The 23,902-nt window shown below is 47.5% G+C and overlaps 1 protein-coding gene and 1 long non-coding RNA gene across 4 annotated transcripts in view; one reads left to right on the top strand and one right to left on the bottom strand.

Annotated features, from left to right (window-relative positions):
- The window catches only part of PLCD4 (phospholipase C delta 4), a 25,038-nt gene extending 6,281 nt beyond the window's left edge, over positions 1–18,757 (bottom strand). Inside the window, exons 1-9 of one of the 3 annotated variants that reach the window (XM_077748610.1) lie at positions 18,646–18,757; positions 13,241–13,296; positions 12,944–13,102; positions 11,563–11,791; positions 10,179–10,308; positions 9,123–9,354; positions 3,804–4,005; positions 2,236–2,380; positions 1,234–1,386 (exon numbers count right to left, since the gene is read on the bottom strand). In XM_077748610.1, the coding sequence (XP_077604736.1) occupies positions 1,234–1,386; positions 2,236–2,380; positions 3,804–4,005; positions 9,123–9,354; positions 10,179–10,308; positions 11,563–11,791; positions 12,944–13,102; positions 13,241–13,262 (1,272 nt within the window). In that variant the 5' untranslated portion in view covers positions 13,263–13,296; positions 18,646–18,757. Of the gene's footprint in view, positions 1–1,233; positions 1,387–2,235; positions 2,381–3,803; positions 4,006–9,122; positions 9,355–10,178; positions 10,330–11,562; positions 11,792–12,943; positions 13,103–13,240; positions 13,297–18,645 lie in introns of those variants that run through there. The other 2 variants (XM_077748608.1, XM_077748609.1) reach the window with 2 other exon arrangements.
- LOC144218664 (uncharacterized) overlaps positions 18,108–23,902 on the top strand; it is a 21,148-nt gene continuing 15,353 nt past the window's right edge. Inside the window, exons 1-2 of the long non-coding RNA XR_013331213.1 lie at positions 18,108–18,231; positions 19,393–19,519. This is a non-coding gene — a long non-coding RNA (uncharacterized LOC144218664). The remainder of the gene's footprint in view (positions 18,232–19,392; positions 19,520–23,902) is intronic.

The following is a 23,902-nucleotide window of genomic DNA, read 5'->3' as shown; positions in this document are numbered from 1 at the left end:
GGTAAATAATATAAATTAATTCAAGAGAAGAAAATATAATATAGACCTCTCTTTTTTAAAAACTTGAATTTTTCTTTCTTTCTTTCCTTTTTTTTTTCTTCACATTTGCCACTACGAATCATCTTACTACTGGAGTTGTTTGTAGTCACTCTTTTACACTGTTAGTTGGAATGCAATTTGTTTTTTTTTCCCCCCAGAGGGCAACTTGGCAATAATTACTAAAATATCAACATGCAAACTTTTCAACACCGCAATTTTACTTCTAGAAACCCATCTCACAGAAAGAGTAAATGGACAAAGCTGTATGTACAAGTGAAAACTTAGCAACAACCTGAATGATTACCGTTTTACTGTTTGAATAGTTATGGTGTATAACAGAAAGTGGAATACCACACAGCTCTTAAAAGGAGAAAAATTATACATGAAAAGGCATCCATGGTATATATATATATGAGATATAAAAGGGATATAGAAAAGGATCCTATGCATGCTTTTAAAAAGTAAATATATATACACATGCATGTTTATATAAGCATTAAAAAAAGTCTATTGACAGGGCACCTGGATGGCTTAGCCGGTTGAGTTTTCTAGCTCTTGATTTCAGCTCAGGTCATGATCTCGAGGTCATGAGATCAAGTCCTGGATCAGGCTTAGTGTGGAGTGTAACTGACCCCTGCTTGGGATTTTCTCTCCCTCTTTCTTTGCCTCTCCCCCACTTTCTCTCTCTCTCTCTCAAAACAAAAACAAAAACAAAAACAAAACTTTAAAAATCTATTAACAGCTGCTTTCGGAGAGGTTGAGATGTGGGTGGAGGACTTCCCTTTCTGTATGTTGTTTGTATGGTCTACCATAATTATGAACTATCAGGAAAAAAAGATATTTCCATTGAAAAAAAGAAATAAGTAAATAATCGATTTAAAATTCAGAGAACTATAAACAATTCTGTGTTCCATCGTATTTTTTAAACATTAAAGTTGTTGGGACATTGGGTCATGGGATTGAGCCCCACACTGGGCTCCATGCTGAGCGTGGAGCCTGCTTGGGATTCTCTCTCTCTCAAATAAAAAGTTTTTAATTAAAAAAATTTTTAAAAGTTGCTCCAAGATATTAAAGAGTGAGAGAGTCCATCCAAGTGTGAGAAGAAGGGCACAGGAGGGGCACAAAGGAAGGGGCGGAGATGGGGTGGGTGTGGAGGCCACAGCGGAGCCCAGGCTGGGGGAGCAGGGTGCCTACCTCAGGCGAGGGCAGCTGAGTGGGCAGCAGCCCGTCCAAGGTTGTGCTCAGCAACTGCTCCCCCAGGATCTCGGTCAGATGCTGCGCGATGACCTGCTGCTGCTCCCAACTGCAGTGGTTCTCCAGGGACAGGATGACCGGGTAGTCTGATGTCTGATGGGGGAGGGGACGTTGGAGCCAGAGTTCTAAAGCCTGTAACTTCCTTACGTCTCCAGGGTCCCCCTGGTGACTCACTCAGCTGAGCACCCTGATGGCTAAGCTCCTCTGACCCTATTCCAGGTGTCAAGGAGGTCTTGCTGGGGCTGGGCCCCCCCCACATGTTTAAAAGTCACTGTTGGGGGGACGCCTGGGTGGCTCAGTCAGTTAAGTGTCCGACTCTTGATTTCAGCTCAGGTCATGATCTCACAGTTCGTGAGCTCAAGCCCCATGTCAGGCTCCATGTTGACAGTTCAGAACTGCTTGGGATTCTCTCCCTCTCCCTCTCTCTGCCTCCCCCCAACTTGTGCATGCTCTTTCCCTCAAAAAAAAAAAAAGAAGAAGAAAAATTTAAAATGTCCTTGTTGGGATCCCAAATCTGAGACCTGTACCAGGTCTGAGCCAGGTCCCTCTGGCCCCTTTGAGTTTTTAGCCTCAGAGTGGGAAAGCTAGGCCATTCCCTCGATTATGTGCTCATGTTAAACTCTCATCTCCTGATCCCAACTGTACCCTGGCCCCACCCACCACTTTCTCTGTTTCCTTATCCACCCATCTCCCAAATAGGTGAAAGTTATTCAAAGTAATGATTACTAATCTCTAGCAATTAACTCTATGCCTACTAATTACTGGTGATATATCCAACCCTTATTCATAATCCCTTAATACTTGCCTGATGTTTCACAGTTAGACATATATGCCATTTGATATGACCTCCCCTGTATCCCTCTCTCCTCTCCAGATCCAGAGCCAGCTGCTCCTCCCTCAGGTCATCTCCCCTCACCGGTGTGCCCATCCCGGGGCTCCTACCTGGAAGGCGTACTGTGCCACAGTGACCACGACATCTTTGAATGGGATGCGGGAGGTCAGGGTGTGTCCATGGTAAACGACAGGTTCCCCACCAGGTCCGTCCCATATATCCACCTCCACACAGCGGCACCCCCTCTTCAGGGCCCTGCAAGAACCCCAAAGCCCAGAGGACAGAGGGGGGTCAAGGTCTCATCTTCTGTGAGAGGCCCCTTACCCACTCTGGAGAGAACAGTGCCCACTGGCACTTATTTGTTAAGACCCTTTCATGCTATACCTCTGTGGGCCTTTCTCTGTGCACCAGGATACTGCCACAGCTCACGACACCTCCACCCCCCACCCCAGCCCACCCACCTCACAGTCCGCCTTCAGCGAGTCATCACAGATTGCCTCATGATGCTTCTGCTGTTCTGGTTGTATATCATTTTGTGACACTTGAGTTATTTAAACTTCTAGGAGGTTTGTTTGTTTTTAAAGTAAGCTCTGCACCCAACATAGGGCTTGAATTCATGACCCCAAGATCAAGAGTTGTGTGTTCTACCAACTGTGCCAGCCAAGCGCCCCTCAAACTCTCAGTAAATTTGTACTTTATTTTCTCTACTAGACATCCTAGGGCAGAAACAATATATTCCACTGATCTTTGTATGCCCGGAAGCTACTAGTTCAGTTGCTGGCACTGTAAGTCAAGATATCTTGACTATTTGATCTAACCACGAATAATCACAATAAAAGCAGGATACCACTTATTAACTATTAATCCTCACAATTCAGGGGGAGCCGAGGTGGCTGAGTCGGGTAAACATCCGACTCTTGATTTCGGCTCAGGTCATGATCTGAGGTTCATGAGATCGAGCACCACATCGNTAAAAAAAAAAAAATATATATATATATATTTAATCCTCACAACTCAGACAGAATAGGCATTGCTATCATCCCTATTTCATAGATGGGGAAACTGAAGCACAGAAGGGTTAAATACTTAGAACCAGGGTCGCCTGGGTGGCTTAGTCGGTTAAGCGTCCGACTTTCGCTTAGGTCATGATCTCGCGGTTCGTGGGTTAGGGCCCGGCGTCGGGCTCTGTGCTGACTGCCAGCTCAGAGCCTGGAGCCTGTTTCAGTCTGTGACTCCCTCTCTCTCTGACCCTCCCCTGCTCACGCTCTGTCTCTCTCTCTCTCTCCTAGAAATAAATAAAACATTTAAGAAAAAAAAATACTTAGAACCAGAGTACAAGATCTGAGAGAGGTGGGATTTGACCTCAAATGGTCCTACTCCCGAACATACATTTCTAACTTCTATGTGCTACTGCCTTCCGTGTAACATTTACTTTATTTGTTCAAAATAAACCTGTCAGGACCTCTGGGTTCCAAGAGCATTTCATAGCCTATGAAAGAGAAAAAAGCTCCGTATACTCATAGAGTTTCAATACTACTCTCCTGTCAGTCTTCGACATGACCTCCAAGTGTCTCAGGTATCCTCAGCCCCAAGCCCCCCAGGACACCTTCTCAATCCCTGTTAGCTATGGATAGCACAGATGGTCCCTTCTCATGAGCTGGAGCCCTTCCCACTACACCGTATATATCCCTCGACGCTGCTCTGGCCACAAATCTGGTCCCCCACTAGGTAGGTGTTGTGAGAGGAGTTGATGTAGTAGTGGCTCAAGGGTTGAGTCATATCTTGGTAGACGGGGAGGCAGGTTGGGTTGAAGATATCTCCATCCTTCGAGCAGAGGTAGCTGAGGAAGCCATCCAAGCTCAGCACGTGTCGCACTTTGCCTAAGGTGTGGAGCAGGGGAATGATAGAGTGAGAAGCTCTGAGTGAGAGCATCCCGGCATATCCCCAGCCTGGCCTTCACCCCACCTCTCTCCAGAGTCCTGGCCTTCAGATGGTGTCCACTCCCAGCCTCTAGATCCCAAATGTGCCCCACCCACTGTCACTTGGATCACCATGGCCCTCAGAGAAAGTTAAAGCTACAAGGAGAATCATTGAGATTATTCTAGTCCAGAGGTGTCTGGGTGGCTCAGGTGGTTGTGTCTGACTCCTAATTTTGGCTCAGATCATAATCTTAAAGTTGTGGGATTGAGCCCCACGTCAGGCTCTGTGTTGAGCAGGGAGGCTGCTTGGGATTCTCTCTCTGCTCCTCCCCTACTCATGGTCTCTCTGTCTCTCTCAAAAATAAATAAACCAACCAACCAACCTGGGTGGCTCAGTTGGCTAAGCATCTGACTTTGGCTCAGATCACGAGCTCATGGTTCATGGGCTAGAGCCCCACATCGGGCTCTGTGCTGACAGCTAGCTCATAGCCTGGAGCCTGTTTCGGATTCTGTGTCTCCCTCTCTCTCTGACCCTCCCCTGCTCATGCTGTCTCTCTCTCAGAAATAAACAAAACATTAAAAAAAATGTTAAAAGATATATATTTAAAATAAATAAATAAACTAATAAAAAGTATTTGTTTAGAAAAAAGCCAAACCTAGGGCACCTGGGTGGCTCAGTCGGTTAAGCAGCCGACTTTGGCTCAGGTCATGATCTCACGGTTCGTGAGTTTAAGCCCCGCATCAGGCTCTGTGCTGACAGCTCAGAGCCTGGAGCCTGCTTTGGATTCTGTGTCTCCCTCTCCCTCTGCCCCTCCCCTGCTCACGCTCTGTCTCTCTGTCTCTCAAAAATAAATAAATGTTAAAAAAAATCATTCTAATCCAGTGCTATACAATAGGACTTTCTGCAATGATGGAAATGTTCTATTCTGTGACGTCCAGTATGGTAGCCTCCAAACACATATGGCTAACTGAACACTTGAAGTGTGGTTGTGTGACTGAAGAACTGAATTTAAAATTTTGATTTCAACTAGTTATTGTTTTTTAAGTTTCAATTTATTTATTCTTTTCAGTAATCTCTACACTCAATGGGGGGCTTGAACTCATGACCCCGGGATTAAGAGTCGCATGCTCTTCCAACTGAGCCAGCCAGGCACCCCGAATTTAGTTCATCTAAATTTAAATAGTCACACAGAGCTCAGGGTTACCATAATGGACAGCACAGTATTTAGTGCAACGGGTTGATTTTATAGATGGGGAAACTGAGGCCCAGAGGCAAACAAAGTCAAAGACTTAATGACACAACTGAGGTACCTGTGTTTCATTCCCTGGGCTGCGTAACTGCTGCCAACCGTGACCTGAGGGTTTCTTCCTATCATTGATTCCCATATGGTATTTTGAAGAGCAGTTGTCCAATATCCCCTTGGACTACATTTTTTTAATGTTTTATTTATTTTTGAGAGAGAGATAGAGACAGCATGAGCAGGGGAGGGTCAGAGAGAGAGGGAGACACAGAATCCGAAGACAGGCTCCAGGCTCTGAGCTAGCTGTCAGCACAGAGCCCGATGCGGGGCTCGAACCCACAAACCGTGAGATCATGACCTGAGCTGAAGTCAGACGCTTAACCAACAGAGCCACCCAGGCGCCCCTGGACTACATTTTCTTTAATGGCAGTGCCCTGTCACTCCTTTCATAGCCCTCACTCGTCTCAGCATGGGCTTCATACGTACCAACAACAACGACTCATACTGAGCCCTTAATACCCAGAACATTCCATGCAGCATCTCTCTTAATGCTCTCACCAACATGATGAGGTAGATACAATATAATCTGCCCTGATAGGTTAGGTAACATAACTGATAAGTGAAGGAGCTGGGATTTGAACCCAGGCAGCCAGAGGTCCGAGCCACACCCATATCACTGGGCTGTGCGGTCTCCCTGAGGGGAACAATGCTGCACGGGGGTTCCCTTGGGAGGCCGAACAACTTGACACTAATGCCGAGCTTCCTTGCTCCAGCTTTGAGAAGACCCAGCGATGGTGGAGCAGGGCGGTGGTGGGAAGCGAGACAGGAAGTTTTCTTCTCTACGGTAATAACTTACGTCACAAGGGTAAATCCACAGTGACCAGATACGTTTCATGTTCATCATTTCATTCGATAACCAATTATTTTACAAATGAGCAAACCGTGTCTCAGCTTGCCCAAGGTTACGCAGTTAGTAAAAAGGACGGTGGGGAAGAGGAGAAAGCTTGCAAAATCTTTGACCTCGGCCGCAGCAACTTCTTACTCAACACGTCTCCGGAGGCAAGGGAAACAGAAGCAAAACTGAACTATCGGGACTTCATCAAGATAAAAACTTCTGCACAGCAGAAGAAACAATCAGCAAAACTAAAAGGCAACCGACGGAATGGGAGAAGATATTTGCAAATGACATATCAGATAAAGGGTTGGTATCCAAAATCTAGAAAGAATTTATCAAACAATCCAGTGAAGAAATGGGCAAAAGACATGAATAAGTATTTTCTAAAGAAGACATCCAGGTGGCCAACAGACACATGAAAAACTGCTCAACATCACTCATCATCAGGAAAATACACATCAAAACCACAATGAGATACCACCTCACACCCATCAGAATGGCTAACATTAACAACTCAGGCAACAACAGATGTTGGTGAGGATGCGAAGAAAAAGGGTCTCGTTTGCACTGCCAGTGGGAATGCAAACTGGTGCAGCCACTCTGGAAAACAGGGTGGAGGTTCCTCAAAAAATTAAAAATAGAACTACTCTATGACCCAGCAATTGCACCACTAGGTACTTCTCCAAGGGATACAGGTGTGCTGTTTCGAAGGGTGCACATGCACCCCAATGTTTATAGCAGCCCTATTGACAATAGCCAAAGTATGGGAAGAGCCCAAATGTCCATTGACAGATGAATGGATAAAGAAGATGTGGTACACACACACACACACACACACACACACACACTGGAGTATTACTTGGCAATCAAAAATAATGAAAGCTTGCCATTTGCAACAATGTGGATGGAACTAGAGGGTATTTATGCTAAGCGAAATAAATCAGTCAAAGAAAGACAAATATATGACTTCACTCATAAATGGAATTTAAGATACAAAGCAGATGAACATAAGGGAAGGGGAGCAAAAATAATATAAAAACAGGAACAAGGACAAAACATAAGAGACTCTTAAGTATAGAGAATAAACTGATGGTTGCTGGAGGGGCTGTGGGTGGGGGGCACGGGCTAAATGGGCACGGGGCATTAAGGACACTTTCTGGGATGAGCACTGGGTGTTATATGTAGGGGATGAATCACTGGATTCTACTCCTGAAATTATTATTGCACTATATGCTAACTAACTTGGAAGTAAATTTAAAAATAAATAATTTTTAAAAATGAAAAAGAAAAAAAAAAAAAGAAGTACAGTGGGGAGTTGAGCCCAGTTCTCCTGATATGATTCTCTGCAGCCAGAGTATAGTATCTGTCAGGGGAATTCAGGGGAGGGAACACCCTGAGGGCCAGGTGGTAGAATAAATGAAACTGCACTGGAAATAGAAGATCCTACTTCTTAAGCCACCGCATTCTTCTTCTATTTAATTTTCTGAAATGATTTCTTTTTTTTTAATGTTTTTATTTATTTCTAGGAGAGAGAGAGAGACAGCGTGAGCAGGGGAGGGTCAGAGAGAGAGGGAGTCACAGACTGAAACAGTCTCCAGGCTCTGAGCTGGCAGTCAGCACAGAGCCCGACGCGGGGCTTGAACCCACGAACTGCGAGATCATGACCCAAGCGAAAGTCGGACGCTTAACCGACTAAGCCACCCAGGCGCCCCTGAAATGATTTCTTTATAGCTCCCTTTCTTCTCTAAACATGAATAGGAATCTGGAATCAGCGATTCCAATCCTTTCTGTTTGACTCGAAGCTCCATGAAGGCAGTGTCCTTGCCCAACCTCTGCCTGCTGCCTCTCCGGTCCTGAGGTCCTGGTACATGACATGTGCTCAGTGAGCATTAGCTGACGTCGTGAGTGAACGAATGAATGAAAGGGCGTTGGGAGTCGAGACTTGGAAATGTGGGTCCCTTGTCCAGCTCTCATTCATCTCATCTCTAATCCTCGTGTTCCACAGAGGTATGAGGAAAGGGTGAAGGGACCCGGGTTTGAATCCTGATTCCTCCTCTCATTAGCTGTTGGCTTTGAGCAACTCAGTTGATCTTTCTAAACCCTAGTTTTCTTCTTTTGCACAACTGACTTAATAATGGAACCCACTTCAACGGGCCATGGGAAGGATGAGGAAACAAAAGGCATGTAGTGATGTTGGCACATGATGGGAGGCTTCGCAGTAGCCGAATAAAGATTATGCTTTTGATTTACAAGGTTGAAGGGAGGACTAAATGAAGTAAGCGATGTGAAAGTGCCTTGCAAATCATTTATTATTAATGTCAATTCCTGGAATTCTGAAGGGCATGAAGGGCAGGGGGGTGTCCACTGAAGGGGCAGGGAGAGAGGTCTGAGGGTTATCCATGCTTGCTAAAAGCTAGGTGACTGGCCTCCTCATCACCCCCCTCAGCCAGGGACTGACTAGCTTCCCTGGCCCAGGGCCTTAGCAATTTAAGAACTACTTGGAGAATTTGGAGAAAGTTCAGGAAAGGGCGGAGACCCAGCACTTAAAGGAACACCAAACAGGAACCATGAAGGAGCTAGAGGAAAAGGAATCGTATGCGCTGGAGGAGAAGCCGAAGCAAGAAGAACGAGGCTCTTCCTTTTCCCCCCGGGGACAAATGTGGATATCAGGAAGAACTTATTCCGAAAGTGAAGCTGGAGGATCTCTTCCACCGGAGAGATCTCGTATCACAGGAGACTCCTGTCTTATTTGGGAAGGAAATTTCTTCTCTCCTTCCCATGGAGTGGTTGAATGAGGTGAAAATGATTGCCCAGGGGTTGGGGTACGGGTGGACTCAGCCTTCCCTGAGTTAGGCAGAAGGCGGCTTGTCTCTGGACCTTTCTAATCCTGGTCCCCCTCCCCGCCCCATGGCCGGTGCCTCTCCACCCTCCAGCCCTCTTACCGCTCTCTGAAGGCTCATAGCGGTCGATGAGTTCCAGAGCAAGGTCAGAAGCTCTTTCTCCTTCATTCTGCTCCTCTCGGAGGAAATCCACAAATTCCAGCAGGGTCAGCTTCTGCCCATCGGCCGAAAAGTTTTCAAACACTTCCAGCACCTCAGGGCGCTTAGTCAGAGCCTTATAGAACTCTACAAATTCTTCTCCTTCCAGAGTCCCAGACTGGGATTCGTCTGCTGCCTACAAGCGAGGGTTTAGAGGATGTGGACAAATCCTTTTAAGAGCAAATTTTATGGCTTCGACTTGCCTTGTAAGGGCAGTCTTACTAACAGATGGATACAAACACACTTCCACAGTACGCCCACGGAACACCTGACATTTAGTATTCATAAGAGCCACTTCGGCAAGCAAAAAGCAAACCTGTAGCCATACCATTTGCTACTAGAGAAAATTTCAATTAGAAAGAGTGAACTGCCCCCGACAAGTGCCTACAAGGGCAAAAGCTCTCTCCTCCTACTTCCTCACATTCCAGTTGGAGTTTTCCATTGATACTAGGCACATGTGAAATTCCGGCTATGGACAGAGAGGTCCTTGACGTCTGACATAGTAATGTACGGTTTACCTTTCATAAGATTATGACTCATCTTTCTTTTTTTAATTATTTTTTTATTTTTAAAGTTTATTTATCTGTATTGAGAGACAGAGAGTATGAGCAGGCAAAGGGCAGAGAGAGAGGGAGAGAGGGGATCTCAAGCAGGCTCCACACTGTCAGCATGGAGCCCGATGCACGGCTTGAACCCACAAACCGTGAGATCATGACCTGAGCCGAAACCAAGAGTCAGACGCTTACCCGACTGAGCCACCCAGTCGCCCCCATGAATTGTCTTTCTAAGCCAACGGAAGGCTAAGAGCCACACCCTACCCTTTCCATCGAGCCTGGCATAGCAGCAGGGCGCACAGGAGAGATTCAACAAAGAGCGATGCTGGTTAGGGCCAGAATACTTCTGACCAAGTGGGAATGTGGTCTTGGCTGGCTTCTGAAAACCCTTCCCCAAAAGACTCACTTGGAAAAGATGCAAGGCGTAATCTTGGTCCATTTCCACGTTCATCAGGCGTAGTAAGCGCTGGACCTCCGGGAAGCTCATCCGGCCGTCCTGGTTCTTGTCTCCGCGCTGGAACCAGTCGCTCAGCCACCCAGGTGTGAGTCAAGGCAAAAGCACCGTGTGTGCGATTGTGTGTGCAGATGAGTGTGCATGTTCATCCACTGACATCCTCCCCCCTAGTATCTTCCCAGCCTCTCCTCCACGGCCAATGCACTTTCCACATGAGCTGCGAGAATAGTCTCCCCAGAGCACCAATCTATCTTGTCCCCGCACGGCTCGGGTGCCTGCAGGGGCCACCCTGTTGCCTGCAGAAAGGAGCCCACGTTTCCTAACATAGATTGAAGGTCTTCACCGCCATGATCTGGCCCCCACCCAGCCTTCTCATCACACCTCTTTTCCTCCCTGAACTTTGGCCAGACTCAACAACTCTCCGCTCTCTGGTGTCCCACTCTTTCCTGCTCTTCAATGCCCTGCATCTGGGCCTTTGTATGCTGTTCCCTTAGGCAGGACAGCCTTTCCCTCCTTCTCTAGGTTCAAATTCTACTCTCTTTCAAGGCTCAGCTCAAATGCAACTACCTGCCTAAAGTTTTCTCAGAACTCTCTCAGCTAGAATTAAAAATTTCTCCTTCCTNCTCTCTCTCTGACCCTCCCCTGCTCACGCTGTCTCTCTCTCTCCTAGAAATAAATAAAACATTAAAAAAAAAACAACTTTAAAATAAAAAAATTAAATGTAAATCTCAGAAAAAAAAATTTCTCCTTCCTTTGAACACCCACAAATAACCTAAGTCCCGTAACACTTCTAGGACACAGATTATTTACCCAATTCCATTTTTTTCCAACAACTAAAACCATGCCTGAGTCTCACTGGTCTTCGTACTTCTAAACGGTGGTATAGTGGCTGATACTGTCTGCTTAATAAATGGGAAATGAATGAATGAAGGAAGGAAGGAAGGAACAAATGCATGAACGAACTGGCATGGAAGGTGAATACAATCTAGGAAATCTGAATCAGTCAGCACCACGAAAGCTGCTTCCCAGTCCTTATGGTGGTTACTGCCACCGGGATCTTCGTTCAGCTCTCAAGATCAGTACCTTGTTTGGTCCTTTGCCACTCGCTGTCCCTTCCACCAATCCCTTATGCCCATTCTCTGCCTGACTATGTGTTTTGCTATCCCAAGCCTCAATTACTCCTTTAATATCCTCTGCCTCACATGGGCCGGAGCTGCCCTTGCCCACCCCATCTGGCCTCTTAGACCTCCCTATCCCTGCACGCCCCCGCCCGTCCTTAGCCCGGCAGCCTCTTTCGTCACCTCTGGTTCCCACTCTGACTCCATCCTGCTGATACTGGTCCAGCCTCTCCTTTTGGTCCATGCTGGTGACAAAGTCCACCAAATGTTGGAGTCCCCGCATCCATATCTGGGCCTCCTCAACACTGCTGGCCACCAGGTCCAGGTTGGAGCGGCGGCCATGGAAGACGATGGTGAAGCCCTGCTCCAGGGGGAACTCTTCTGCCAGGCTGCGCAGCAGCTCAGACTCATGGCCCTCACGCACTGTCTCCACGTCAGAGATTGAGACTGCCGGAGAAGAAGCAAGCGGGGCACTGAGGAAGAGAATCCACCAAATTGCAGGGGTGAAGGGCCAGGGACCTGTACTCCCTTCCTCTCTGTGAAGCCACGGGGAAGAGGAACCCCAACCTCCACAGGATGAAACCCCCAAGTCTTAGTGCAGGGAGGTGCAGACCCCTGGGATTCAAGATTCCCCATGAGTCACTGCCATTTTCATAGGCAGCATGGCAAGGGGCCTTGTGCGGGGAGTGGCAAGACCTGGCTTTTGGCCAGCAGCTGGCAGTATGACACAGACCAAAATGACTTAACCCCTTATCTGAAATAAGGGGTGGTCCCTTCTGTGGCCTGTCCACGTGGTAGTGATCACTGACGGAAGGAAACACTCTCCGAGTCTACGCAGTAGCAGTTACACCAAAGCATGATGTGCCCAAATTCAATTCCCCCGTTCCAGGTTTGAGGGCTTCCTCTTTCCAGACGTCTAGGGGAGAGCCAGAGAAATTCTTCCACCCCCTTTCCTCAGCCGGAGGTGGTGTGGCCTGTGAGATTTGATTATATCTCTAATGCACACTCTTACATGTGTCCTGTGATCAGATTTTTAGAGGACCCGTAAGGCATCTGGCCAACAGGATGCACATTGTTATGCTGCGTTTATGATTTTTAAAAACATTCGTTATCGTGGCTAATGTATTAAATGCATCCTGGTTTTAGGTCCCATGGTAAGTGCTTTATACATGAACTTATTTAGTCCCTGTAACCATCTAGGCAGATACTGTTTAATCTCCATTTTGCAGATGAGGAAACTGAAGCTTAATTTAAGTAACTTGTCAGCTCAGCCAGAGAGTGGCAGAGCAAGGGCTTTAATGCAGGCAGCCCGATGCCTGAGATCATGCCTTAATTTAATAGCGATACACTATAACCTGTGATTTATTGAGCTTTATTATAGGCTAGGGCTCCCCTAAGCCCTTTACACGCCATCGCTGGTTGAATCCTCATAAATAGCCTTACGAGGCAAATGCCGTTATAATTTCCAGAGAGAGAAACGAGAGGGACAGCACAAGGACACACTGTAGGACCCCGGTCCCTCCCCTGCTCTCCAGCTGCTGGCCTCTTCAGAGTCCAGTCTACCCAACACGCCCACCCCTAGCTAACCACGTGACTCACAGCTGGGCTTGGCATTGCCTCCCGCCTGCCGGGCATGCCAGACTGTCATGCCGTCATCCTGAAGTCTGAAGTATCTTAGTTTCTTCCAGCTTTTGGACCTCACCTTGCGCATCACCATGCCTTTCTGCATCAGCAGCACCTCTTGATTGATGAGCAGCCCTGGGCCAGGAGAAGGGGCTGGCTGGGTAGCTGGTGGGGAGGGTAGAGGGCCCAGGAGGAGCTCTGGAACAAGGATCCGGACTCCTCCCTGACCCTGGGCTGTCTCCCCAAACCCTCGTCTCCTGCTGGGGTACTCACGGCCTTGATTCAGGGACGCCATCACCTCCTGCTCCACCAGCTGATGCCAGAGTCACCTACAGGAGCAAAGAGGAATAAAAAGCTTTGGGTTGGGGCACCTGGGTGGCTCAGTCGGTTAAGCGGCCAACTTCAGCTCAGGTCATGATCTCCCGGTTTGTGAGTTCAAGCCGCACATTAGGCTCTGTGCTGACAGCTCAGAGCCTGGAGCCTGCATCAGATTCTGGGTCTCTCTGTCTCTCTGCCCCTTTTCTGCTCCTGCTCTCTCTCAAAAAAATAAATAAACATTTAAAAATATTTTTAAAAAGGGGCGCCTGGGTGGCTCAGTCGATTGGGCGTCCGACTTCAGCTCAGGTCATGATCTCATGGTTCGTGGGTTCGAGCCCTGCATCAGGCTCTGTGCTGACAGCTCAGAGCCTGGAGCCTGTTTCGGATTCTGTGTCTCCCTCTCTCTCTGACCCTCCCCTGCTCACGCTGTCTCTCTCTCTCAGAAATAAATAAAACATTAAAAAAATTTTTAATTAAAAAGGAAAAAGCTTTGGGTTAATACTGGTAGTCTTAGAATAACAGATCAAAGGAGGAAGAGAAGGAAAGCAGTGTGCCTTGACTGGCCACTATATGCTAGGTAGTTCATCTACATAGTCTCCAGCTTTTTTTACTTCTAGTTTGAGTTTGGTAGACTCTGAGGCTTAGAGAGGCTAAGAAACTTGCATCGAATCACATAGGGATTCAGAATTTAAAGCCAAATGTGTCTGATTCTAAAGGCTCTGCTATTTCCCATAGTCAAGTCCAGAGAGGGCTACACCAGAGCCTTCTACCCAATACCCCACAGTCCACTGTGTAACCTTTACTGTCCTTCTTAGCTCGTGATTATTAAGGGGCACCATCAAGCTGGCTTCCCCCTTTCAGAACCTGGAATCTCTCCCTATCCCAGCCTTCCCTTCTCCAGATGGAATGACCCCAGCTTCTCCATCTTGGGAGCCCTCTTCACACCCCTGTGCAGATCATCCAGCTCCTGGGGGCCGGGGCAGAGTGGCTCTTTTGACTCTTCTGTGACACTTAGTGCCATACTTGAAAAATGAGCCGTCTCTTTCTGCCTTCACATAGAAAAGCACATTTTATACTCTTTGGCTGAACAGTTATTCTCAGTTTAATGGACCAGGTAAGTTATAGAGTCTCAGAACTGCATCTTCTTAAAATTTTTAAATGTTTATTTATTTTTGAGGGAGACAGACAGACAGAGAGCGTGAGCAGGGAAGGGGCAGAGAGAGACAGAGACTTAGAATCTGAAGCAGGCTCCAGTCTCTGAGCTATTGGCACAGAGCCCGAAGTAGGGCTCGAACTCACAGACCACAAGATCATGACCTGAGCTGAAGTCAGACGCTTAACTGACTGAGCCACCCAGGCGGCCCAGAACTGCATTTTCAGGTCTTCTCTACCTGCTAAAAAAAAGAGAACCTTCTTTAAGATCTATGCTAATTTAGGGGCGCCTGGGTGGCTTAGTCGGTTAAGCGTCCGACTTTCACTTAGGTCATGATCTCGCGGTTCGTGGGTTCGAGCCCCGCGTCGGGCTCTGTGCTGACTGCCAGCTCAGAGCCTGGAGCCTGTTTCAGTCTGTGACTCCCTCTCTCTCTGACCCTCCCCTGCTCACGCTGTCTCTCTCTCTCTCTCTCCTAGAAATAAATAAAACATTAAAAAAAAAAAAAAGATCTATGCTAATTTAGGACCTGGATAAGTTGTCCTAGTAGGTAACAACAAACTTCCTTAGAAAAGAACTAGAAGACTTGATACGTAGCGCTTATAAGAAATTCTCAACTCTTTAAAAAAAATTTTTTTTTTTATAGTTTATTTATTTTTGAGAAAGACAGAGCATGAGTGGGGGAGGGGCAGAGAGAGAGGAAGACACAGGATCTGAAACAGGCTCCAGGCTCTGAGCTGTCAGCACAGAGCCTGATGCGGGGCTCGAACCCATGAACCATAAGATCTGACCTGAGCCAAAGTCGGATGCTTAACCAACTGAGCCACCCAGGTGCCCCAGAAATTCTCAACTCTTGACACAATCTTTCTGGAACTGGCAAAGTTCCCGAAGCATAAAGCTCTATGCATTGTATAATCAAAGGAATAGAATAGTTGTGGTTTTTAATTGATAAGTTAAAATTTTGACAATGGTGAGTATCTAAAACACAAAAAGCATCTCTAAAATCATTCAGGTGGCGCTCCATTAAAAACACTGTGCAGTTCAACTCCCTCTATTTAATAAATGAAAAGCAGAAGCCGGAAATGTGATGTGACTTGTCTCAGGTCAAAGAGCCTATCTCCGTTTAGTTGGAAGAGCCTATAAATAGGAAGAGCCTATAATCTTTAGGAAAAATGTGGGGGTCACTGAAAATGCAACTTCCCTGACTATAGGACCCAAAGCAGAAGTCCAGAAATGCGAGGGACCTAATAATGAAGGTTTCCTTCCTTCCTTCCTTCCTCCTTCCTTCCCTCCCTTCCTTTTTAAAAGTAGACTCCACATCCAGTGTACAGCCCAACATAGGGCTTGAACTCGCAGCCTTGAGATCAAGACCTGAGCTAATCAAGAGTTAGATGCTTAACCAACTGAGCCACCCAGGCGCCCCTATAGAAGACTTTCTAAAAGACTAGCAAACATGCAGGGGAAGGGAGAGGGAGAGGGGAAGGTTGGGAACCAGTCTGCATCTAAGTGGGAAGGACAACTCGAGGTAGCTCTCAGGAGAGAGAGAACCCCGAGACAGTTCCAAAATGCAAAGGTTTTGCTGGCTGAGGCTGAATATGTGAGCCTGGGTGAGACCAGAAGAAGCCTCTGGATGGACGAAGGGGCCAGAGTGCTTCCTGAGAGCGAGAAAAACAGCTCTGCTACTTTGGGTGGCAATGCATTTTGGAATCTAAGGCTGCAAAGCTGAATGGAGACTGAAGTAAAAGGTGTTCTTCTAAACGTCTCAGGTCCTCGGATTCTAGGGGAAGGGGCTCTAATCCCCCTTTGCCAACATCCTGCCTTATCTCCTCTCTGAATTTCAGCTCCCGTGTCTGGGGCATAGGGACTCGGGGATGGGGTGGGTCTCGGCCCTGGGAGAAGAAAGAATTACCTTCCCTTACACCCGTGTCTGGGAGCCTCCCTGGAATGTCCAGAAACACGGGAAGCAGAGGAAGCCTAAGCTCCAAAGCTGGGACCCTCCTGTTTTGGAACCTACTTCCTCTCAAACAAGCCTTAGGGGGGAAAATCCTTTCTAAGTAGCCCAACACAAGGCTCCAACTCACGACTCTGAGATCAAGACCTGAGCTGAAACCAAGAGTCAGAAGCTTGACTGACAGGCCACCCAGGTGTCCCTCTTTGGAAAATTATCTTAGACTTTTTATCAAACTCTTCCAGCCCCAGGGCTCGCCTTGTTCTTCCACTCCTGCTCCCGTTCCTGACTCGCTATTTGAAACCTAGATCCAGGCGACATGTGAGGGCCAATTCCAACTCAGGAGCTCCCGGATGTCAGAGCTGGATTTCATTTTACAGAGAAGGGGGCTGAGGACTAGAAAGATGAACTGAACCGCCAGAGTCCTCGAATGAGTTAATTAAGTAGCAGCAGGTGAGGCTAGAACTAAGGTTCCGTATGTCCAGCTCGGAGATTTCACCAGGCTCTGCCCTTAGAAAGGGTTTTGTCTCGGAAGCAGGTTAGGGCAGGGCTCCGGATCCGTGGGGGACATGGATGTTTTGTGTCTCCTCTCTGTCATCTTCTGCCCCCACCACGTCCCACTTCATAGCCTTTCTTTTCTTTCCTCCAGTTTCTCTCCCTCCCCATCGTGACGCCTTCCTTGTCCCTTCTCTCAGCTCACCCTTCTCTCCTGATCCTGTCTGCCTGCCTACTTGCCCTCTTTCTTGTCAGCCTCTCCGCGCTCTCCTCTCCTCATCCTTCTCCCCACCCCTCCCCCCTCACCTCTTCTTCTTTCTTTCTCTTCTAATTCCCAACAGCTCTGGTTCTCGTCCCCTGTGGAGATTTTTGAGACTGGGGTCCAGGAGGGAGGAGGACACTCAGGAGCGCACCCCTCCGCTCAGCCTCACTTTCCCCCGTATCCTAGGAGACCGACTGAACACACTGCCCCGAGAACGCGACTTAGAACCCGGGTATTCTAGGTCTTGCCGCATCCTCTGGTGTTTGACGGCAGGATGGGAAGGACGGTCACAGCTGATGCAGATGCAGCGAGGAAAGAAGGGACAAAGGATCGGGAGTGGGAGCAAGAGCAAGACGTAAGAAACAGGATGAAGCCTGAGAGAAAGAGAGTAGTTCTTGACTGTTCACTCCCAGAGGCGAGTGTAGAGATCCTCCAGGCTACAGAGAATTACCTCTATAATACAGACGAGAGAACAGAGACAGAAAATAAGGTCGAAAGTGGCCAGGGCCGCCGAGTAAGATTTGGTCCTCAACCTACAGGTGGCTTCTGTCACCTAGAGATGGACTCTGACAGGGCTGCCAATGGTGCCAAAGACATTACTGTGAAATTCAGGGTGTCTCGGGGCTCTGCGAGGGGCAAGAAGAGAATCATTTTGCCTTCCCTCTTGCTTCTGAGCAGGACTATTGCCTGACCTCGTTCATAGAAAGAGGACAGAATGGCTCTGGTCATAGGTCATAGCCCTCAGAATGTTAGAGCTCAAAGACTCTTCCATAACTCATCTAACCCAGAGGTTCCTGGTTATATCACTATCCCTTAGGAGAGTGTCTCAAAATAGATTCCCGAGCCCCACCCCAAATCGACCAGATCAGAATTTGCAAGGATGGGGCTCAGGAATATTTATTGTTAAAAAGAAGCCCCCACACACAAGTAAGTCGGGAAACCCTGAATTCCTATCCCAGCTCAGGAAGCTGCTGTCCGGAGTCGCATAGCTAGTTAAAGGCAGAGTCCGGACTAGAAGCAGGTGCGCTTCCCGGCACAGCACTCGGGCATGCCAGCAAGCTGCCCTGGCCCATCGAGCAGGCTGAGAACAGGTACGGAACTCAAACCTGGGCTCTTTCTAAGGAAATCTCCTAACTCTATAGTTTCTATACTCTTCCTTGGGTCTTTGGTAATCCTCAACATTCTGTTAATTCATCTGTGCTAAAGCGTGGCTACTCCAATGCTCTCTCTTCCCTTACTAGGGTGGGGCTCGACTCTGAGGGGCAGCCCTGGGTGGCTAAGAGGCCCCCATATAAAGAGGTGACTGCCACAGCCAGGGAGGAAAACGGTAAATCAGAGGGGATGAGCTAGGGAGAACCAGGAGGTAGGAGTCTTGCAGACCTGTTATGGCTAAGGAGTCTGGGGTACGATTTAATCAGGGTGGATAAGCATGTGGGGGGCAGGGGCCGGGACCTAGGCAGGGCAGAGCTTGGAGCAGAGGCTGGTCGGAGGCCCCGGGCCCTTACCGTGGGCAGGAGAGCAGTCCTGTGTCTGTGAGCTCTGCGATGCCCTCTCCTGTGGGCGGAGGAAACCCAGCTGGATTCTTTGCTCCTCTCGCTCCGCTCCCCGCTCCGCTGCCTTCCTCCTCTTTTCTGCAGTTTTCTGCTCTGACCGGCCGACTCGCAGCCGAAAGGAAGGAGTAGGGTGGGGAGAGGTGTGAGCTCTCTTCTCGGTCCGGCCCTTCCAACTCTTAAAGGCCCAGGACACAGGTCATCGCCAGGGGTTTTTGGGGGAGGGGTAGGTAGAAAAGGATTAAGGGAGGAGGAGCCTAGCCGCCCTTCATCTTGATGGCTGCCCTCACTGACCCCAGTCCTGCAGCGGCTCTCAAAGTGAAACCCAAGGAGTGTCTGCGTGGCGGTGCTCCGTGAATCACGGCTTTTCAGTCCGCACAGTTTCTCCCGGCATGTTGACCGGCTGTCTCTGCCCTTATTTCATCTGGCTCCTTTCCAGGGTGTCTGTTCCGCCGGTCTACTGCTGTGTCTTTCAGGGCTCTCAGTCTAGCTCTGTGGCACAGGGAAAGGAAAAAAGAAATAGGATGGGAAAGGAGGAAGATGAGGAGAAAGGGAGGAGAGGAGGAGAGTGGAAAGGGACAGGTTAATATCTCTGCCTATTTTGGGCCCTTGCTAAATATTGAAGGACTTGCACGCATAAACGCATCAAACAACTCATTTGTTCTTCCTTTACGTTTATTCATTCTGCGAACATTTGTTCAGCACCTCCAATGTGCAAGGACATGGATGCGTGTTTATAAAGATGTGTGCAGAGATGGCACGAATTCGTATGCAAGAATCCAAAAAAGTGGAGCACAAGATTGGAGAGACACCCACGGGGGAAAGAAAGGTAATGAGCTTCTTGCAAGGTGAATGAATAGGTGGCTGAAATAGAAACCAACACTGAGGAAGAGGGACCAATTTAGGAATTGTAAAAGGCTTTACTAAAATGTGTTAAAAAATGTTTTTAAATGTTTATTTTTGAGAGACAGAGAAAGAGAGAGAGAGAGAGAGAGAGCAAGTGGGGGGAGGGTAGAGAGAGAAGGAGATACAGAATCCGACACAGGCTCCAGGCTCTGAGCTGTCAGCACAGAGCCCTACGCAGTAACCCACAAACCACGAGATCATGACCTGAGCCAAAGTCAGACACTTAACCGACTGAGCCACCCAGGCGCCCCTAAATTGTGCAAGGCTTTATTATGGCTCCATACCTCACACGGAGAGACTGAGGCCCAGAGAAGTCTAGGCAATGTCCTGGACTCACACGTCAGAGGCAGAGACAAACAGGCTCTGGCACTCTCCCAAGCACCGTGAGCTGGGACCTACTTCTGCTCTGCCTTGAAAAGGCTGTGGGGTATAGAGCTTTCTGGACCAGCGGATGGGAATCAGGCAGCTGAGGGCACAGGGCACAACCCAGGACTTAGACTTCTGGGGATCCTTTTCCAGGGAGGTGTGTTTTAATCATAGGCACAGAGGGAGCTAACTGTATGAAATGATGTGATTTTAAGTGTGCTGAGATATGGTTACCTCTCATGGCTCCCCCAAACACCCCTCAAGGACCTAAATTCTACCATTAGTGGTTATTTATAGCTAAACCTTTAGTCCCATTAAAATAAAATCCTCTTAAGTGATTACCATAAATGTCAGGATTGTGGTTACTTGTGGGAGGAAGGAGAGTTGTGACGGGACCATATTCATAGCTGGCTTCTGAAATGGTTGGCTGAGTTCTATTTTCTAGTCCCAGGAGCTAACAACGCTCTTCCCTTTATAACTTATTCAATGATACATTTGTTTTTCTTTTTTGAGAGAGAGAAAGAGTGCAAGTAAGAGAGGGGCAGAGAGAAAGAGGGAGAGAGAGAGAGAGAGAGAGAAGCAGGGCTTACCTGATACAGGGCTGGAGCTCACCCGATGTGGGTTTGGAGATCACCTGATGTGGGACTCGAACTCAGAAACACTGAGATCATGACCTGAGCTCAAGTCAGATGCTTAGAACCTGAGTCACCTAGGCACCCTTTCTTTCTTTTTCTTTCTTTCTTTCTTTCTTTCTTTCTTTCTTTCTTTCTTTCTTTCTTTCTTTCTTTCTCTCTCTCTCTCTTTCCTTCCTTCCTTCCTTCCTTCCTCCCTCCCTCCCTCCCTTCCTTCCTAGCTTCCTTCCTCTTTCTTTCTTTTAAAGTAATTTTATTATTTAAAACATTTGTTTATTTATTTTTGAGAGAGAGCATGATCAACAGAGGGGACAGAGAGAGAGAGAGAGGGAGACACAGAATATGAAGGAGGATCCAGGCTCTGAGCTGTCAGTGCAGAGCCTGACGCGGGGCTTGAACTCACAAACTAAGAGATCATGACCTGAGCTGAAGTCAGACGCTTAACTGACTGAGCCACTCAGGTGCCCCAGTAATTTTATTTTATTTTTTAATTATCTTTTAATGTTTTATTTATTTCTGAGAGAGAGAGAGAGAGAGAGAGAGAGACAGCTTGAGCAGGAGAGGGTCAGAAAGATTGGGAGACACAGAATCCGAAACAGGCTCCAGGCTCTGAGCTGGCAGCACAGAGCCCGACGCGGGGCTCGAACCCACAAACCATGAAATTATGACCTGAGCTGAAGTCGGACACTTAACCGACTGAGCCACCCAGGCGCCCCTTAAAGTAATGTCTACACCCAACATGAGGCTCCAACTTGCAACCCTGAGATCAAGAGTCACATGCTCTACTGACTGAGCCAGCCAGGGACCCCTAACTATATACATTTTCTTTATGTAGTTTTCTATGTCTGTTACAATAAGAGGGTTTCCAGTTTTGGCAAGTGTTAATTTCTGACATTTTATTGTTTTCCCACAGTTTATAAGTTGTTTCCATATTCTTCAGAGAGCAGGTTTTTTGTTTTTGATTTTGAAAAATTTCTACATCCAATATGGGGCTTGAACTCAGGACCCTGAGATCAAGATTCGCATGCTCTTCCAACAGAGCCAGCCTGGTGCCTCTGAGAGCAGGTTTTGATAAAGGAAGAGGAGTATACAGGGTGGGGAGGCTGAGGACGGAGGCCAGAGGCTGTTCATGGGGAATAGACGATTAAGAGAGCACCACAACTTAAATGGTGCTGGCTTCAGCTTTTACTTAACAGAGCCCCTGTCTCATATGCTTGTCTTCCTCTCCCATTTCTACTCCCCTAACATCATCACATCCTCAGTTTTCCACACTTTTGTTTCACATTCCTCACTTCGTCTACACCCTTGGGTTATATGTGGTTTGCCTCTTTCTATTTGCCTCACCTACTTGCTGCCCAATTTCTTCCCTTCTTCCCTTGGTGAGGGGTATTATCATTCCTCCTGGATTTCCTAGGAGAGTTCAGATCTCAGATAGTCTTTTTCATACTAACGCTCCCGAGATCATGTGCTCTCATTTTGGGGGCAGGCACATGGGAGACCGTCACAAGGTTAGAACGGTCCAAACAGTGGCTTAGAAGACGTGTCCACGGCAGGATGCTCTATAGAGGGAGGGAGCGGACAGACAGGGCCCCGGTTCAGGAACTGTCCCTGTGATTTGGTCGTTCCTATGTCCATAATGATCCTGGCCCTTCCCCGCTGTTGTCTATTATTAACAGATCCAGAAACTTGATCATGGCAGCAGCAGCAGAGGGATTTTCTGGGAACCATGCCCAGGAAAGGCCCAGAAGCCCTAAATTGAAATGAAGGGGCAGCTGGCAAAGAGGGACACCTAAACACCGTCCTGTCCTGCTACCACACAATCAAATATAGACTCTTCTGATACACAGTGGAGAAGCCTTAAAATCTTGCTTCTTAGGACTAGAGTCAGTTCCCCAGTCCGTCCAGCCTAACTATTCAAACTTCAGAAATGAAGCCCATCTTCTTTGCGGTCAGAAACGCTTCTCAAAATATTAAATTCCACTTTAAAAATAATCAATAAGAGACCACTTATGGAATTAAAAGCCAGGATATGCAACTTCAAAAGCCAGAGAATATATAGCCATTCCTCTAAAAACAAAACAAAACAAAACAAAAAAACAAAGGGGAAGGGAAACAAGGAAGTATAAAATGAACCAGAGGACAAGATGATGGAAGTTAGAACAAAAAATACAAATGGTATCTCCCTCTCTCTCTCCACCCCTCCCCTACTCTCTCTCAAAAATGAATAAACATTAAAAAAAAAAAAAAGGGTGCCTAGGTGGCTCAGTTGGTTAAGCATCTTTGGCTCAGGTCATAATCTCATGGTTCGTGGGTTCAAGCCCTGTGTTGGGCTCTGTGCTGACAGCTCAGAGCCTGGAGCCTTCTTCCGATTCTGTGTCTCCCTCTCTCTCCGCCCTTCCCCTGCTTGCTTTGTCTCTCAAAAATGAATGTTAAAAAATTTTAGGGGCACCTGAGTGGCTCAGTCGGTTGGGCCTCCGGCTTTCGCTCAGGTCATGATCTCACGATTCGTGGGTTCGAGCCCCGCGTCGGGCTCTGTGCTGACAGTCAGCTCAGAGCTTGGAGCCTGTTTCAGATTCGATGTCTCCCTCTCTCTCTGACCCTCTCCTGCTCACGCTGTCTCTCTCTCTCTCTCTCAGAAATAAATAAAACATTAACAAATTTTTTTTAAAGTTAAAAATTTTTTTAAAAAGTTTATTTATTTTGAGAGAGGCAGAGAGCACAAGTGGGGGAGGAGCAAAGAGAGGGAGAGAGAGAGAATCCCAAGCGGGCTCCACAGTCACTGCAGAGCTCAGCCTGGGGCTCAAACTCACAAACTGTGAGGTCATGACCCAAGCCAAAGTCAGGCGCTTAACCGACTGAGCCACCTAGGTGCCCCTTGTTGTTTTCAATGTAAAGCTTCTGCGTATCTTTTGGTAGCCCTTCTCTACACCCACCATGGGGCTCAAACTCACAACCCTGAGATTAAGAGTCCAAGCCCCATGTTGGGTGTAGAGATTACTCAAAAATTAATAAACTTAAAAAGTCACATGCTGTTCTGAGCCAGCCAGTCACCCCCATTATAAATATTTTTGAAATTCCAATTTTGTTATATTTAGAAATGCTTTTTTGTTTTTTGCATATTGACTTTGTATTCCAGGACCTTGCTAAATCCATTAAATTCTGAGTTTGGAGATTCTTTTGGGTTATCAATGTATACAGTGTGTTTCAGATACTTTTTTCCCTTTACTATCCTTTTATTTTCTTGGCTCAGCACAGAGGCTTGGGTGATGTGAGTAGACATCTTTGTCTTGATCACGTTATGGAAGAGG

The sequence above is a fragment of the Crocuta crocuta genome, unplaced genomic scaffold (genome assembly GCF_008692635.1).
Source record: "Crocuta crocuta isolate KB4526 unplaced genomic scaffold, BGI_CrCroc_1.0 scaffold229, whole genome shotgun sequence".
NCBI classification, from domain to species: domain Eukaryota; kingdom Metazoa; phylum Chordata; class Mammalia; order Carnivora; family Hyaenidae; genus Crocuta; species Crocuta crocuta.
This window is presented reverse-complemented; position numbering and strand designations above follow the sequence as displayed.